Source organism: Mixophyes fleayi, chromosome 2 (assembly GCF_038048845.1).
Source record: "Mixophyes fleayi isolate aMixFle1 chromosome 2, aMixFle1.hap1, whole genome shotgun sequence".
NCBI classification, from domain to species: domain Eukaryota; kingdom Metazoa; phylum Chordata; class Amphibia; order Anura; family Limnodynastidae; genus Mixophyes; species Mixophyes fleayi.
The window spans coordinates 153,161,192-153,179,034 of NC_134403.1; the positions used below are offsets into that span (position 1 = coordinate 153,161,192).

The window sequence follows — 17,843 nt, forward strand, 5'->3', positions numbered from 1 at the left end:
AGTTCCCTTTTAACAGTATCCCTTCCAGATCACTCAGCTTAAGGGAACAGGCCTCAGCACATCATGATATCTCTGAAAACCTATGCATTTCCTCTTTACTATATTTTCAAAATGCTCAAATAAAATAAGAGAAATACAATAACAAATACATACATATTTATATTTGTGTTAATATATCTATATATCTATATTTGCATCTATATTTATATAGATCTTCAAGTTATTAAGTTATCAATCAATGAGTTGGATGTAGCTGTCAACCTTTTTAAAAAAAATGGCAGTTTTGTAGCTTTTCCAACACACCTATGAGGTAGCGCCCAGTGTCGTTTTTATATTTAATGTCATCCAAATTCATCCAGTGGAAGGTTTGACTGGGACCTCAACCCCCTCGTATGTCTTCTGGGATCCAATGTTACCACTAGGTGAAATTTTCATCCAAATCCATCCAGTGGAAAACTCAGAACAGGCTCCTTGTGTCAAAGCTCTGCCCACGTACACCAACAAGAGGTTCAACCAGGACCCTAGCCCTCCTAACACCTGACCAGGATCCAACTCAACCACCTCGCGTTGGTTTCATCCCAAATGGTGCAGGAGTGTCGAAATGCAAGCTCAGAAACATCTCCTGTCCAGCTTTCCCTTTCTACACCGCCATGAGTGGTTTTGGAAGTTGTTTTCTCAGTGACTTTTAACTTAGTTTATGGGGAATGGGTCTGTATATAAGTTTTACCATCTTTTCTTTTGTTTATGCTTGATAACTAACTTGCAGAACAGATGACAAACATCTTCACCCTGAGCAGCCGCCTTTCCCGTAGAACAACACAAATAACAGTGCTGACCACTGTAACACACACAACCACTACTTGATCCGTGAGTTAATAATAAAAACAATTTATTCATAAAAACATATCATAACATGAGGCAAACACTGGCCAGTGTGATCATGGAATTTACAATGCATAGATGTCATATAAACATGCTGCAGCGTGAATGATGATAAACATTCAATAGAAATGGTATGGGATATTGAGTGATCATCGAAAATGAACTGTTGATGGTACGTACTAAAATGTCCCAAGACATATAAGGTGCACTCTCCAATGACCCAATAAAATACAAATCCAGAGTGGATAAATGTAGTGGTGTGGCCACACCAATTATTGCGGGTATTGTGTCCCTCATTGGTAAAACTGATGTCCACTCCAGTAAATGAAATAAAGACTGTTCCACTCACCGCAAGATGCGGTTAGCACAATAGATGCATGAAAGAAAGGTCAGATAACATGCCAAGGGTCAGGGTCACAGGCAAAACAGCAGAGTCCAAGATACAGGCCAGAGGGTCAGGGTCACAGGCAAGCAGGCAAGGTCCAAGGTACAGGCAGAGGGTCACAATAGTAAATTAGCAATACAGGAATCAGAGCAGGTCAGCAACAGTGCAGACTGGACACTATGACCAGCAGGGAGGCTAAGCCCCCCCTGCCTTAAATACTAATGGTAGCCAATCAGGGCTTTTCCCTGCAATGCTCCCCAGGCGCTGCCTGAGCTCCAAAATGCGCGTCATTTTAGACCCACCCCATGACGTAATGACGCAAACGCGTCATTTGACAGCGGGGGGTGGGGCCAAATGCCGCGATTCACTGGGAATTGCGCTGTTAGGGACCTAATTAGTGGGCAGATCTGAGAGATTGCCACGCTCTCCCGGGACTCCGTGAGACTCTCTCAAAATGCAGGAGTCTCCCGGACATTCCGGGAGAGTTGACAAGTATGAAATTACTTAATTACTTAATTTCCTTGCTTTTTCTTCCTTTACAGGTTTGGCAAGGAATATTGATTATGTCCAGCGATAGTACGCTTCTCACTGATGCCATCTTCTATGTTCTCTCTATGCAGGATTCTTCCACGTTTGGCACTGCTGCTGCGGCTGGTGCTGCTAGTCCCAAAACAGGCACACTAATTGGAGAAAAAGGGACATCGCCAAAAGTCCAATTACCTCTTAATATGTAAGTTACAATATAATATAGCATGTATTATTGATATTGGATAATTTTATACTGTAAAAATAGGAGGCCTACTAGACTAATGCAAGCTTCCCACTTCCCAAACCAATTGTACGTAATTGATCACACAAAGGGTAAATACATGTTATTTTACTGTTTCATCTGTGCAGTTTACCTAAATATGCTTGATTATATAAAATAGGTAGAGGTAAATAGTTCCATTTGTTTAGAGTGTAACAACTGTTCTGTAACTTTATATGCATACATTACTCGCATGATTCATCAAGGAACGCAAAGTGAAATTAATTTTTTTGGAAATTGGGCAGATATTGCCTGCAGGTATTCCTGTGTTCAAGTACAAGCAGATTTTAAGAAACGTTTCTAGATGAATACGGGTATAAGTACGCTCTTACTTTGTGGAACATGCCACATGTAGACAGAAACAACAAACCGCAGGAAAGGTACAATGCATAAATTCAATATAAGGTACCATCAGAACGCTCAGAAAAAAATATTAAATACATTAACACCTATTAATAATATAGTCATTAGTAAAAATACATTAAAAAAAGTAGTTTTTTCCCCATTTTCTTTTCCCCATGAAATACATATATCAGGATGTTATTAATAGCTAGTGTACATAAAATGCATTTTTACTGTTGCTGTTAGTTGCAAACACATATTCTGGCATGTAGATGCAACAGTCATCACTATCACTGGGCCCTTACACCTGCCCTGTAGCTGGTGCAAGTAACACCTGAGTTATGCCCAGAGCTTGATTCTAACAGATGTGAGTGCCCTCGACCTTGGCACGCCCTTACTGTAAATTGCCTATGTGCATATGCTTCATCCCTCCCCCTTTCCACCCTTGAAATAGTAGGCTGTCGGAAGTGTCCTTTGCATTTGAAGATGAATTGCATGCACTTGTGTTCACTGGCGTATAGTCCATTTCTGAGCAGTGAAATTTTGTGCAAAATATGGCAAGTATCGGGATTAACTTTCCTTAATGAATCAGGCCATATATTTGTTCAAAAACAAATGCTTGTAAGACATATAATAGACTGCAAATCAAATATTTGAAATAATACTTATTGTCATCTGGAATGTATGTCCCCTAAAGACCTTCTGCTTTTTGCATCTATGTAACAAGTTCAGACATTAGCACTTAGTAAGACAGACAGTTGCACCGTAGATTTAGAAAAATATGTTTATTTGAATCTGTGCAGCAGTATTTAACCTTAGCTAAGATGTGAAAAGCATAAGTAACATTTTGATAGGTTTTGCTTAGTGAGGACAGGGACTTTGAGAATACAAGGATAATTATATTCATTTAAAATAGTTTCTACTTTACGCTATGTTGGCCCAGCTTGTGGGTGTTCTGACACCTTCCTGGACATCATTCAAACTCCAGACCCCAGGATTGTGAAGTTTTGGGATGGGGTATAACTTCTGATACCTCAGTGAATTTTCAGCCTTGAATGAAATTATCATTTAAATGTTTTATAAATACCCATTCTGATTAGTTGTATTGGTTTTATTATTTAGTAATAAAGTTTATATTATTTGGCGTTATAGTTAATGGACATAAGTACCGTTTGAATCTAACTTTGTTATCCTATGGGGTACACATACCAAAAATATACATAGCATTTGCATACTGTTGGTTCAATCTCAGAATTTGTTTTCATTATATAATAAAGCAGACTGGGCTTGATTCATTAAGGAATGTAAATGCAGATATGTGCCGCACTTAGCATAGAATTGCACTGTGCTTTCTCCGAAACACATTGTACACCAGTCAACGCAAGTACATCCAACTTATCTTTGAACACAATGTACTCTTGCTACTGCCTACAATTTCAAGGGCAGAACACAGAAGGGAAGGGGCATATGCACGTAGGCAATGTACCTAAGGGCGTCTGATCGCGCTCTCACATCTGTGCGATTCAAGCTCTGGGCATCTCTCAGGTATTCAATTTTTAGCCGTATCACTTGCACCAACTACAGGACAGGTGTAAGTGCTGAGTGATAGTGATGACGGTCATGTATACATGCCAGAACATGTGTTTGTAATCAAGAGCAACTGTAAATATGCATTTTAAGTACAGTAGACAATAATATCCTGATATACACCGATCAGTGACCACATTAAAACCACCTATTTGTGTGTAGATCACCCTCGTGCCGTCAAAACAGCTCTGACCCAACGAGGCATGGACTCCACTAGAAGGTTCCTGTGATATATGGCACCAAGGCTTTAGCAGCAGATCCTTTAAGTCTTGTAAGTTACAAGGTGAGACCTCCATGGCTCTGACTTGTTTTTCTAGCACATCCCACAGATGCTCAATCAAATTGAGATCTGGGGAATTTGGAGGCCAAATCAACACCTTGAACTCTTTGTCATGTTCCTCAAGCTATTCCTGTACAATTTTTGCAGTGTGACAGGGCGCGTTATCCTGCTAAAAGAGGCCACTGCCATCAGGGAATAAAGGTGCCATGAAGGGGTGTACTTGGTCCTCAACAATGTTTAGGTTGGTGGTACATGTCAAAGTAACATCCACATGAATGTCAGGACCCAAGTTTTCCTAACAGAACATTGTCCAGAGCATCACACTGCGCCCACCGGTGCCATTTCTTCTCCAGGTAAATAATGCAAACAAACCCAGCCTTCCACATTAGGTAAAATAAACTGTGATTTATCAGACCAGGCCACCTTCTTCTGTTGCTCCATGATCCAGTTCTGGTGCTCATGTGACCATTGTAGGCACTTTCAGTAGTGAACAGGCGTCAGCATGGGCACTCTGAGTGGTCTGCATCTATGCAGCCCCATACGCATCAAGCTGCGATGCACCTTATGTTCTAACACTTTTCTATCCTAGCCAGCATTAACTTTTTCAGCATGTGAGTATTGGGCGCCCATGACCCTGACACCGGTTCACCAGTTGTCCTTGCTTGGAGCACCTTTGGTCGGTATTAACCACTGCATACTGGGAACACTCCACAAGACCTGCCGTTTTGAAGATGCTCTGACACAGTCATCTAGCCATCACAATTGGCTCTCATCAAAGTTGCTCAGATATTTACACTTGCCCATTTTTCTTGCCAACACATCAACTTCAAGAACTGACTGTTTATTTGCTGCCTCATATATCGCACCCCTTGAAAGGTGCCATTTTAATGAGATAATCAATGTTATTCACTTTACTTGTCAGTGGTTTTAATGTTGTGGCTGATCTGTGTATGCATTTCATGTAAAAAAAAAACGAAAAAAAAAAACCCTTTTGTTCTTTTACTATTTTCTCACTAATGATTATATTATTACTAGCTGGTAATGTATTTATTTATTTTAATTAAAACTATTCTTCTGATGGGACTTTATATCTACATATGGATTGTATGTATCCTGCAATGTGTTGTGTCTGTTTGCATACTGCAAATGCCGTATGCCGTACTTACACCCGCATTCAACTAGAATCCTTTCTTGAGATCCTGGTATTATTGAATACGAGCGTACCTGCTTCCATTTTCCATCCATTAAAATACCAGCCAATTGTGTTCACTTTGCATTCCTTAATGAATCAGGCCCAGTGTGAGAACAGGTGAAATATATAGTATGGGCCAGATTCATTAAGGAAAGTAATGTACAAACAGGGCCGTAACTAGGGCTGTGCGACAGGGGCGACCGCCCAGGGCGCAACGCTGAAGGGGGGCACAATTTAGGACAATTTTAGGTTAGTTTGATTAAAATGGAGGGCTAGGGGGGCGGCATTTTTCTTTCTCGCCCCAGGCACTAGAATTCTAAGTTATGGCTCTGTGTACAAAAGAGTAATTTTCTTTTGGACAAGCCATGTTACAATACAAGGGGTGCAAATTTGTTTATTATTGTTTGTGCACATAAGTTAAATACTGGATGTTTTTTCATGTAGCACACACATTCTTGATAGCTTTATTTTCACACTGAAATTTAAAGTTGATCTAGAACATTCCCTACCCCAACTATAAATCTGTCCCCACATTTTAAATTTACCTCCTTCTCCAATGGAACATGGTTTTGCCAAGGTACAAAATTCTTTCCTTAATAAATAAGGCCCTGTATATGTGATCTGAAGAGCAAATTAATTATATATTTGCCTAATGGATTTGTGCATCAGAGAGTGCGGGACAGCAGAAAACTTTACTTAATATCAATTATCTACACTTTATTCTTTTTTCTTTTTTTTTTAAGTTAATTAGTTAGCTGCTTAGGTACTAAAGGTGGCCTGTTTGGAAACTAAAGAGAAACATTGGAGTTTTCTATGCTACTTCCTCAACGCCTCTACGGAATTGACTGTGCTAGACGTAAATTAAACAGTGAAAACCAACTTTATTCATTAAATTTAAAGAGAAACCATCTAAAATTAACTGGCCAACAGTGCATTGAAACATAAATAGTCAGATACATTTTATTAAAATAAAGCAATTTGCCCTTTGTGTCTTCAATGTAGCTTGTGTGACAGCAGTTATAATAGTGAGAAATGACAAAGCTTCATTCTTTTATGTTCCGGAACATCTTGTATAACTTGTTATCAGCATCCATTCAAACATTCACATAGCAGAGAACTAACGTGTAGGATTTCATTATGTTATATTGTGGGATAATAACATAATTAAGATGGCAAAATGAGATAGTAAAGAAAATGAATGGTATCTAATAAGATCGTTCACGGGGACTTCATTTGAAATAAGCTATTGCAAAAGGGGGACAGCATTGCTAGGAGATATTTAATTTTCTTTTATTTTATTTAACCCATTTACAATACAATAATGGCACAGTGAGGTAGAGTAAAATCAAGTCAGAATAGTAAAATGCTTTAAAAAGGACAATAGAGTAAATTATTCCAGTCCAACCTGAATTGTGGGTTTTTACATAAAAAACTCACACAAAGCTGTTTCCTTCGGTTTATTAACATGCTGAGATGGCAAAGGAAGTGAATAGATGAATTAGGGAATTGATGCTAGTTTATTAGGGGTAAAAATGTTATTTCAATTCTTGCAATATGGAACAGATTATTTTTTCATCTTCTCTCTTTTCTCTCACTAAACAAAAATGTGGTAAATTGATAAGGTGTTCAATTGATGAGCTGTGCCTATAAAATAGACTAAACTTCTGTAGTCATAATTTGTGTAAGATCATTCTGCCTGTTGCACGCCAGCGTAATTGCCTGACAGGACTGGGAGAAAACTTGATGTTTAAACTTGAGCCATGATTGGAAAATACTTAGTGAAGTCAATTGTACAATCTCAGCTTTTGTTGACAGGCTGCTAATATCTCTCTTAGGTTTCTGTCACAGTGGTGCTTTCTCTGTGCCTGTGTTGTGCTGATCTGAGTTATGGATAAACAAAAGAAACTTGTGCATGCTCTTTATTCCTATTTATTTATAATTATGCATATTTTATTTTCCTGCTAAGATCCATTGTTCAGTGTTGGCACTGGTATATAGTCACTGGTTAAAGTGGGGGTGTATACGTGGTATGCCATACCGCCACTTCTATTGCCCTCATTGTAAATTGTCAAATTCCATTCACTTACATTCTCAATACCGCCACTTCTGAATTCCCATTTCGACCACTATATATGTAAAGGGTGTCCGGCTGCCTCTCTGCCATCTCTTCATGGATGTATTCTAGATTTCTTAAACTTAATATTGCTAAAACCGAACTCATTGTCTTTCCTCCATCTCGAACCTCCTTCCCCTCCGAACTCTCTATCACTGTTAACAATTCCTCTATCTCTCCTGTTCCCCAACTTCGCTGTCTGGTGTGTCTTCCTTGACTCCTCCCTCCTTTGCCCCACACATTCACTCTCTTGCCAATACCTGTCGCTTCCAGTTATGTAACATTGCTCGCATTCGGCCCTTCCTCTCCCAGGATGCCACCAAATCTCCATCCACACTCTGATCATCTCCCGCTTGGACTACTGTAACCTTCTCCTTATTGGCCTCCCCCAATCTCATCTCGCTCCTATTCAATCTGTATTCAATGCAGCTGCTAGACTTATCTTCCTTTCTCGACACTCTACCTCTGTCTCCCCCCTCTACCAGGCCCTCACCAACTCCACTGTTCCCTACATTTCCAACCTCATCTCTATTCATACTCCATCCCTCCCACTGCGAACGGTCAATAATTGTTACCTCTCCTCATGCATGCATTCAAGACTTCTCCCTTGCTGCCCCTTCCATTGGAATGCTCTCCCTTGCTCCATCAGAACATCCCCTAATCTGTGCAGTTTCAAACGGGCATTAAAAGCCCATCTTTACTTAAAAGCCCTTCAGTCATCTGCTTAACTACCCACCTTGTCGGCTACATCTCCCCTCATCCCTTCTTCCCCCTTCCTTTCTCGTTCCGTGTGACTCTATCTCTGTATCACCCTTGCGTCTTCAGTTTGTTTGCCCCTCCCTTTAGACTGTGAGCTCCTTTGAGCAGAACCCTCTCTCCTCCTGTTTCCACCACTTTTAACATTGCTCTCCAGCTACTCAGCCCACCTCCTTCTTGACTTTCTACCCTCATCCCTTCTCTTTAGCTGTGTTTTGAATTTCCAGAGTTATAGTTCTTATTGTTAACTGTACAGTGCTGTTTTATCTTGTACTGTCCTATTGTTTGTCTCTATACGGCGCTAAGCACACTTTATGGCGCCCTATAAATAATTATTATTGATAATAATAATAATAATAATAATAAAGCAATATATCCTCAAAGGAAAGAATATTGTTTGGTCTAGCAGCATTTTGATGCCCTGTGTAATAGACCTAATGTGTAATAAACACTTGTGTGTAATAAAGCTATGAGTGGGCATAACTGCTGTATATGCTGAATGGAAAGGCAGTTTTATAGTAATGTGAATATTCAACCTGTTTTATTCAGCTTTGGCATATATTACTGCTAACAGGGAAGTTTATTTACTGATTCAAAATCAGCGGCATGTGGGATGCACTTTCATAGAAAAACTGGAGATAAAGACCCAGGGTCAAATCCTTGCTGTATCTGGTGATGTATCTTGGATAAAACAATGTCCTGCAAGGTTCGCATGAGCGGATCCTACAGTAGAATGAGTGCACAGATTTGACATTTTATCAAGGAGGGAGTTGTCACTTATCTGAGTTGTTTAACTTAGAACTGACAATGTAATACAGAAAAGGTATTTCTCTTCTATAGGGTATACAAACTATTCTTTTGTGTTTGCATAGTATTTTCTTCTAACATTATTGACATTATTAATTATTAATAAAACCTTAGCTTATGTGTGGGAATGGTACATTTGGCAATTTGTACCTAGAGCCAACACCACTTTATTTGAGCATTTTGACTGCCCATTGCAATATCCATTAGATGTATTACCATTCAGTATACATAAGAGTATACATCAGCTCAATCGCTGTGTGTATGTCAAAGACTGAATTGTGTTTTGTCTTACCCTGAAAACTGTATTTGTGATCTCTCATGTTGGATTCTACAGATATCTAGCGCTGTATGCTTATAAACCACAAAAGAATGATGAGCTGGAACTACGGAAGGGGGAAATGTACCGAGTCACTGAGAAATGCCAAGACGGTTGGTTTAAAGGCACATCACTCCGGACTGGGGCATCAGGAGTTTTCCCAGGCAATTATGTTACTCCTGTTTCCAGGTGAGTATTCTTACAGTATTTCCATTTACCATTACCTGACAATGATTTTGGAAAAATGTAAAATTGAGTTCCTCAGTAATTCCAGATCAATGCTGCTGTATTTTCATTACCTTCTGCATTTAAAGGATATGTTTGATAAAAGCAGTTGAAATAAGTAGCATAATATATATTTGTTAGCCATAGCTTATATTGGACAACCCAGTGTAAAAAACAGATAACAGCTCTACTGAACAGTTAATAGTCTGTATTGACACCTAGTCCACATCAGGAAAATAAATTACATCTGGATTGAGGTCAGGAACCTCACTTGCTCATTGACCTTTCACTATGGGTCATTTACTAACATCTAGGTGGAAAATTGGCATTAAACCATAGCAACCAATCAGACACTTTCTTTCATTGATTAACATAACTAGACATCTAAACTAATCACTAAATGCAATGTTAGTATACTATTCTCTCACCAGGTTAACACCTTAGGAACCTCAGAGACTAGTATTCCCCATACACTTTAACACTACTCAAGCATTGCTCCCAATTTCAGCAAAGCCTGCAAACCCTTCTTGGCTTCCCTGAAAACACCCCTTTTCAAGCAAGCTTATCAAATTCCTTAATGTTGATAATAGTAATAATACTACTAGTAGTAATAATAATAGTAATAATAACATTATAATAAAACATGGAATGCAATTTTGCCTAAACTTTTTTTTAGGATTGTCTTTCTATTTTATACATATTGTACAAGGTTATACTAACATTTGTCCCACCATTGCAATACCCACCACTACACACAAGTCCTTCTTATTTTAATGAGTAAAACATGGGTGTTGTTTAAGTAATTTGGCAGTAAAATGTTACTTTGTAGACTCTATATAATGTATTGCTTACATTTTTTTTAACTGAATTAGCATCCAATATATTCAAAATAATGGAATACAAAAGGACTTTTTTACATCCTAAATAAAGACTTTTTAATAGAATATTAAAAATGTAAAAATGTAATTTCACCAGATATTGCATTTGCTGAACACATCTATAATTGGTTTAATTAAAATACTGTGAGTGTTCTACAAAGAAAGAGAAAAAGCTCTGAGGAAACAGGAGACATATTCTTCTCAATAACATTTGAGTGCCTGGTGAATTTAGTGTCAATGGCCTGCATTGCTTTGTCCTGTTTTAGGGTGCACAATCCTGTTTTCTCATTTTATTAATATCAAAAGAACACTGGAAAAAATTCAGTAAGAACCACTTTCTACATCACTGTGTAATGACCTTCTTTAGGAATTTAGGTGCAGAAGTAGGTCAAAGTTATGTAATATTAGAAGTGTTAAATGGCTGCATTGTGAGCATTAGACCCTGATGTCATTGATGCCTTGATGTCATTATTAAATTTGCACATATACACGGATGACCAAATTGGATTACAGTGGGTCCCACTTAGGGAGTTTCGCCAATGAAGGTAGCAAATTTTGGGCATCACTCAACAGCATTTCCAGGCAGTTATAATCTTTCTCTATTCAATCTCGACCAGATGTTGATCGGGGTTGCCAGCCACTTTTGGTTCATACATGCAGCAATTTCACTGGATTGACTGTTCAAATTGCTGTTTTATTGGGCAGTTTAACACTGGGCCACATTTATGAAGGTGAAAATAGTGACCTTGTTATTTGTGAAATTGCACCATAATGTCTAGTGCACACAAACAGTAGATGCAAGACCAAAATACAGTTTTTAGAACTACTCCCAGAGAAGTGCCTTGTGCCTAATTTTGCAGGGTTCAGGATACAGCTGGAAATGCGCATGGTGGAGTAGCTTAGAAAACTAATACCTACGTTTTTTTAAGTCCAATAAGTCCAACCTTAACTGCCAACATGATCTTCCATTCCTACAATTGTTCATATAGAGAAGAAAATGGAAAAGAAGACCCAATGAAGGGGAACATAAACAAAATGCTGGCACAAAGAACATGAAAATACTATGGAAAAAGCAATACATAGTAAAGCAAATTGCAACAAAGAACATATTACAAAGTGACAAAAAGTATATCTATGAAAGCCACATCTAACCATGTGAACAAATATCAGTGGGACTAGTGGTATAACAGACACGCGACCTATTGTAATGTAGTAATAAATAAAAATCACATATTTACACATATCAGTCCTAAATATTTAAGGAACTAAATGCTGATACGTACGTAAAATTGCATTGCACATGCCCAGAAACTAACTATACACCAGAGAATGCATCAACGCCAATTCATCTTCGAGCGCAAATTTTAGCCTGGGGGCAAGATTCGCCTGAGCAGCCTATTAGGGACATTTTAAAGCAAAAAAGTGCAGGTGTCCCAGTGACCCAGCCTAAGGTTGCAAACCTATGGACTGGCCCGGGGGGCAGAGGCCTCCTGCCCCTCAAGTCCAGCCAGCCCCTACCCAGTTTATAGAAGTGATGTATCTTTAGATCCGCTCCTTGTTGAATACTGGCATGCATATACCGAATATATGTGCAATTTTATTCTTTTTTTTTTTTTTTTAAAAAAGCACTTTACATTTGTTTTTTTGTTTCTTGATGAACGAGGCCCATCAATTTTAATCATACAAAATCAGATTTCTTGTTTTCATTATGGAAACAGCAATCAGAGTCCCTAACTGCAAACTTTTATCTGTCCCCCCAAAAATTTATGTAAAAGAAAAAATTGCTGACATATATTTGACACCTAACAATAGGACCAGAGCAATAAACCACATGCTAAATATTTATTATTCTCATAGCCAGGGCTACCAAGAGGAATTCAGGGCCCCGGTACAACAAATTCATGGGGCCCCCCCTATAGTCGAGTAAGCAAAAAACAATTGGCGGCGCAAAATGTTTGAAGGGTGTGGTCACACAATTGGGGGCGTGGCAATGCACCATTGGGGCATGGCTAGCACATCAAAATCACTAGGTCCTGAATTCACCGGAGTGTGACATTTGTCCAAGCACTCCTGACTTTCAGGACATCTAGCACCCTTGTGTTGTATAGGAAGAATGCAGTGTGTACAGAAAGAGTTCAGTCTTGGCCTGCGCCCACTGAGCTCACCAAACCTTGGCATTGTCCCTACTAGAATCACAACATTTCACACACTATGCTGCTCTGTCCTACCTGTTCTTCTCACTTTCACCACCTGTGGCTGCTGGTTTCTTTAGTTGTGGCTTGTCCGCATCCTGGAATGTTGGAGGACCTATTTGGGGGAAAAATGGCTAAATTTAGAAAATTACAGCCAGCCCCGGCGTTAAATCAATAGCACCCACGATTAATAATTAGGCCTTTCTCCAGCCCCTACATTAAAATAATAGTATTCACATTTAATAAATAAACCTATTTCCCTTCCTGCAAACAGCCCCAGCAATACCTATTTCATGCAACCATCACTGCCATTAAATAATTCATAGTCACATTTAATAAATAGACCTCATTCTCCCCAAACTCACCCCAACATTCAGTAGCCCCCAAACCACCCCATCTTAAATTAATAGTCCCCACTATTAAATTGCTTCACCATCACCCTACAAACAAAATAGCACCCATTAATTAACCACCACCTACCTCACACTTACTACATTGCAACAAGCCCCCTGTGCCGTCACACACACATTACTGTGCCCCTTCATCACAACTACACTGTGCCCCCTTATGCTCACACTGCGCCCTCCATGCTGCTTTCCCTCCTTCTTTTTCCCTCTGTGCTTCTCTCCCTCATTTTTCCTCCTCTGTGCCTCTCTCCCTTATTTTTCCTCCTCTGTGCCTCTCTCCCTTATTTTTCCTCCTCTGTGCCTCTCTCCCTTATTTTTCCTCCGCTGTGCCTCTCTCCCTTATTTTTCCTCCTCTGTGCCTCTCTCCCTTATTTTTCCTCCGCTGTGCCTCTCTCCCTTATTTTTGCTCCGCTGTGCCTCTCTCCCTTATTTTTCCTCCTCTGTGCCTCTCTCCCTTATTTTTCCTCATAGTACTGTCCCTTTCTATTTCCCCCCTTGCCTCTCTGTTTCTTTGCTTACCTTTTCTTAGCTTCTTTCTTTTCTCTTCTCCTCTTCTGTCTTCTCTTCTTTCTTCATGCTGTGTCTGGCTGCGGCGCTCCTCACTGACTGACGGGCGTGACTTGATGACGTCACGCCCGGCAGTCAGTGTGAATGGAGAGGAGAAGAGAGGTGGGACGCGGCGCCGCGATCACGTGAGTATGGGTTTTGTTTTTTTCATCCAGCTCCCCCCACCAACGAAGCACGCAACCCACCTCCCCACCCCGCGAAAAAAAATAATAAAAAAAAAGATTGAAAAAAACAAAAGAAGAAATTCAAGTTAGCAGCGAGGGCCCGGCCCGGGAAAAATGTGCCTGCCTCCCCCCCCTCTCGGCGGCCCTGCTCATAGCATAGCAATAAAGTTTAACATGGTGACGACTCTCCCCACTGCTCACCACTTGGTATGGAAGTGTCACAAATAAATTTGTCTCCAATGTAGAAGCCATAGTGGCTCAGCTAGGTCTCCAGACAAATGGATGTCACCTGATATTAGTCAGTCAGTAATAGAGATACACTTTAAGATAACAGCTAATTAACCTTAAACTGATGTTCTGGGGAAAGATCTATTTAGGAACTTCTCAGAAGAGTTTATTTATTCCACATGCCATGTTCAGAATTCATCTCATGACACAGGCAGATAAACATTTTAATATTTTAGTGATAGAGCCAGAACTCTGTACTATGTGTGTGTGCCCCATTATATCTGTATGCATGTGCATGTGTGAGAAGTAGGGGACACGGAGTGGGTGGCTTTGTATTGCTATTAGAGATACTTAGGCTCGGTTCCCAGAGAACGAACACACCCGAATTTAGCAGATCCGAGTACTGAGCCGAGCCGGCTCGGTACTTTTACGCGCCCTCGGAATTGAAAACGAGGCAAAACGTCATTGTTACGTCATCAGATCTTGTGAGTTTTGGATTCTATAATTACCGCCCTCCACGGCGAACCAGCGCCATTTCACAGAGGGACACAGAAGTGGTAGCACAGTTCTTGGCAGTTTCTAGTGCAGTTGGGCAGCGTCATAGGTAGCAAAGAAAGAGGAGGGGTAGCATTGTTCTTCAAAGTCTACAGTGACATTCAGGAGAGCTCCATTGTTCCATTGCTAATTGTCATTGCTGAAATAGAAATAATAGGTCTGGCAGGCTTGGTCTTCTAAATCTGCAGTCACATTGTACTGTGTTATATAGGTAAAACACAAAGAGGAGAAATTGCTCCATTGCTAATTGTCATTGCTGAAATAGAAATAATAGGGCTGGCAGGCTTGGTCTAAACCTGCAGTCACATTGTACTGTGTTATCAAAATGGATTCACAGCAGTACACAGAAGACCAGGAGCACCAAGCAGCTGCTGGTACCAGTCATGATGATAGTAATACCTCTACATCATCTGCTAAAGCCTATGTAAAAGTGCATAATGTTTTTTAAGTCAGGGTAACAAAAATGTAAAAGAACACCTTTTACCTTGGTCAAGAAAAAAAGACCTGGGGGTAAATGTATCAAACTGAGAGTTTTCCAGTGGCTTTGAAAAACCAATCAGATTCTAGCTATCATTTATTTAGTACATTCTACAAAATGATAGCTAGAATCTGATTGGTTGCTATAGGCAACATCTCCACTTTTCAAACCCGCCGGAAAACTGTCAGCTTGATACATTTACCCCCTGTAATCCAGGCAAACTTATCTGCAGGAAAAAAAATGCCAACATGCCATTCTACACACGCAGTGGCAAGGAAATAATCAGGCATTCACCTTTGTCTATGAGTGCTGGTTCTGCAACTGTCACTGAGGCATCTTCTTGTAACGTCAGTCGTGACCAAGCAAGACCTTGTCATTTGGACTCCAAAAGTGGTGTCCAAATTCTTTTACGTGTAAAAACCGAGCTGGAAAAAACAGTAAGGCATTAGAAGAAAATGTCTGTTCAGATTCAGATATTACACAAATCCCTGAGGAGAGTCTATCCATGAGTGCTATGTGTAATCCTGACCTGTCTGATAGTGTACCCATAAAGAAGGCCCCTTTCAGCAATTCTGCAGATGTGTGCATGTACAGCCCAAGTGTAACCGGTGATACACAAATTGAGGATGCCACTTTGGTATTGCAACTGGATGAGGGAGACATTTGTGTAGCTGACGACGGCGCTAATGAGGATGTTGATGAGGATGATGTTGTTTTGTGTAAGTCCTGCACTAGTGGAAGTAGTTCTTCACGTGATAAGAAGAAGGCCATTGTCATGCCTGGGTATAAGATCAAAAAATCCACCTCTTATGTGTGGAATTATTTTTACCCAAATCCTAACAACAGTTGTCTAGCGATTTGTAGCATTTGTAAAGCCACAGTAATGTAAGCATTGATGTCTAAATAGACTTGTATATGTATTACCTTCCATTTTGCTGCTGTTTCATCAGTATTGCACAAAGTTTTTGTAATCTGCACTTTACGTCAAAGGTACCTAACAATATATTATCATTTTTTGTGAATTGGGGCTGATTCGAAGCTTGGTGATGAACTTGCTTCTTGCTGTGAATTACAATGGCTCTTTTTAGTGCATTGTCTGGCACCCTGGATTGGTCTGGGTCGCCATGTATTAGCGGTAGAATTACCACAGTTATCCAAGGAACGGGTGGCGCGATCAAGTGAACCATAACTGATTTCATGATCCAAGGACAATTCCATCTCGCACCACTTTTCTTTCCTGACACTGCTGTGTGACAATGTTTCCTAGATGTGCTAGGAACTGCCGTGTGTTTGTATCATTGCTCTGTCACTTAGCATCCAGCCAGGTCGCTGCAGTCTTTTTCCGAAAGTGTATGAAAATAATATTTTGATCTGTGAGGTGGTCAAAATTGACTGCAAATGACTTGAAATTAGTGTTATTGAGGTTTATAATAATGTAGGGAAAAAAAGCAAAAATATGTGATTTTAGCAAAAAAAAATCAGGATTTTAGAAAAAAAAATCGAGATCCCAAACCAAAACACGAGGGCGGTTTTGCCAAAACCAAAACACGAAGTTAATCCAGATCCAAAACCAAAACAGAACACGGGGGTCAGTGAACATCTCTAATTGCTATATCTTATAGTATTTTACTATATAGTATTAAAAAGTATCTAAAGTTAGGACTAAAATTAATTTAAACCTATTAAATTTCTTAAAGCTTTGGGGGCTAGGCTGGCCCTGGCCATTCAGGTACATTTTCCATACCGCCCCTTTTCCACTTCAACCACTGTATACTACCATATAATATCAATATATTAGTTTTTGAAATTTTCCCCCAGATTGTCCAACAGTTCTTCTCACATAAACCAGTAAGCAAGAACATTTCAATAAGTATACAAAGAAATTTGTTAATGATTTGTGAATAAAAAACATTTTCTAGCTGTGTGTGTGAGTGAAACTTTAATTTTCCACAAAGCACACGCATTACATCGGTGACATTTAATCTTGACATCGAGAAATTTAAAGAAAAACGTGTCTTTTTAGCAAATGTGGGCACAATGTTTAAATCATTGGGGCTATTTATAGAAGACTGGTACACTTGTAAGTGTCCCAAAATGTTGGATTAAGCAAAGAAACTTGCCTCACTTGTTACAATGTGCTTTTTCTTTTTTAACCTACATTGTTCGGAGTCTTAGCAGTGACAGTGGGCCAAGTGCACATACAAATTGACCCAGCTGTGCTGGCTGAATATATTATTAGACTTAGGAACGAAGCACAAAAAGGTGCAAGTTTGCTTCTGGCCAAACCATGTTGCAATGCAAGGAGTGCAAATGCATTTATATTTTTGTATGCAGGAAAAATACTGGCTACTTTTGCATGTAGCACACAGATACCGGACAGCTAAATGTTTACACTATGTGGTAATTGGGACACTTTGCCACTATCTAATAGAGGAAAGAGGGGCCTAAAGGTGCAGAAAGTGTTAAATCTACACACACACACACACACACACACACACACACACACGCTTGCCTACTCTCCCGGGATTCCTGGGAGGCTCCTGAATTTTGGGGAGTCCTACCAGACTCACGGAAGAGTAGGCAAACCTCCCATTTTCGCTGAAATTGACATCATTGAATGGCGGGGGCGGGGCTGAATTGCGTCATTAAGCCCCAACCCCGCGATTCAATGCTGTGAATTT

At 39.8% G+C, this 17,843-nt stretch overlaps 2 protein-coding genes across 4 annotated transcripts in view; both read left to right on the plus strand.

The window, feature by feature from the left end:
* SH3RF3 (SH3 domain containing ring finger 3) overlaps positions 1-17,843 on the plus strand; it is a 358,548-nt gene that overhangs the window by 297,419 nt on the left and 43,286 nt on the right. For all 3 annotated transcript variants that reach the window (XM_075200284.1, XM_075200285.1, XM_075200286.1), the window contains 2 exons: positions 1,888-1,997; positions 9,487-9,657. In XM_075200284.1, the coding sequence (XP_075056385.1) occupies positions 1,888-1,997; positions 9,487-9,657 (281 nt within the window). The remainder of the gene's footprint in view (positions 1-1,887; positions 1,998-9,486; positions 9,658-17,843) is intronic.
* LOC142141621 (uncharacterized) overlaps positions 1-17,843 on the plus strand; it is a 939,875-nt gene that overhangs the window by 121,385 nt on the left and 800,647 nt on the right. The gene's annotated exons all lie outside the window — the stretch shown is intronic.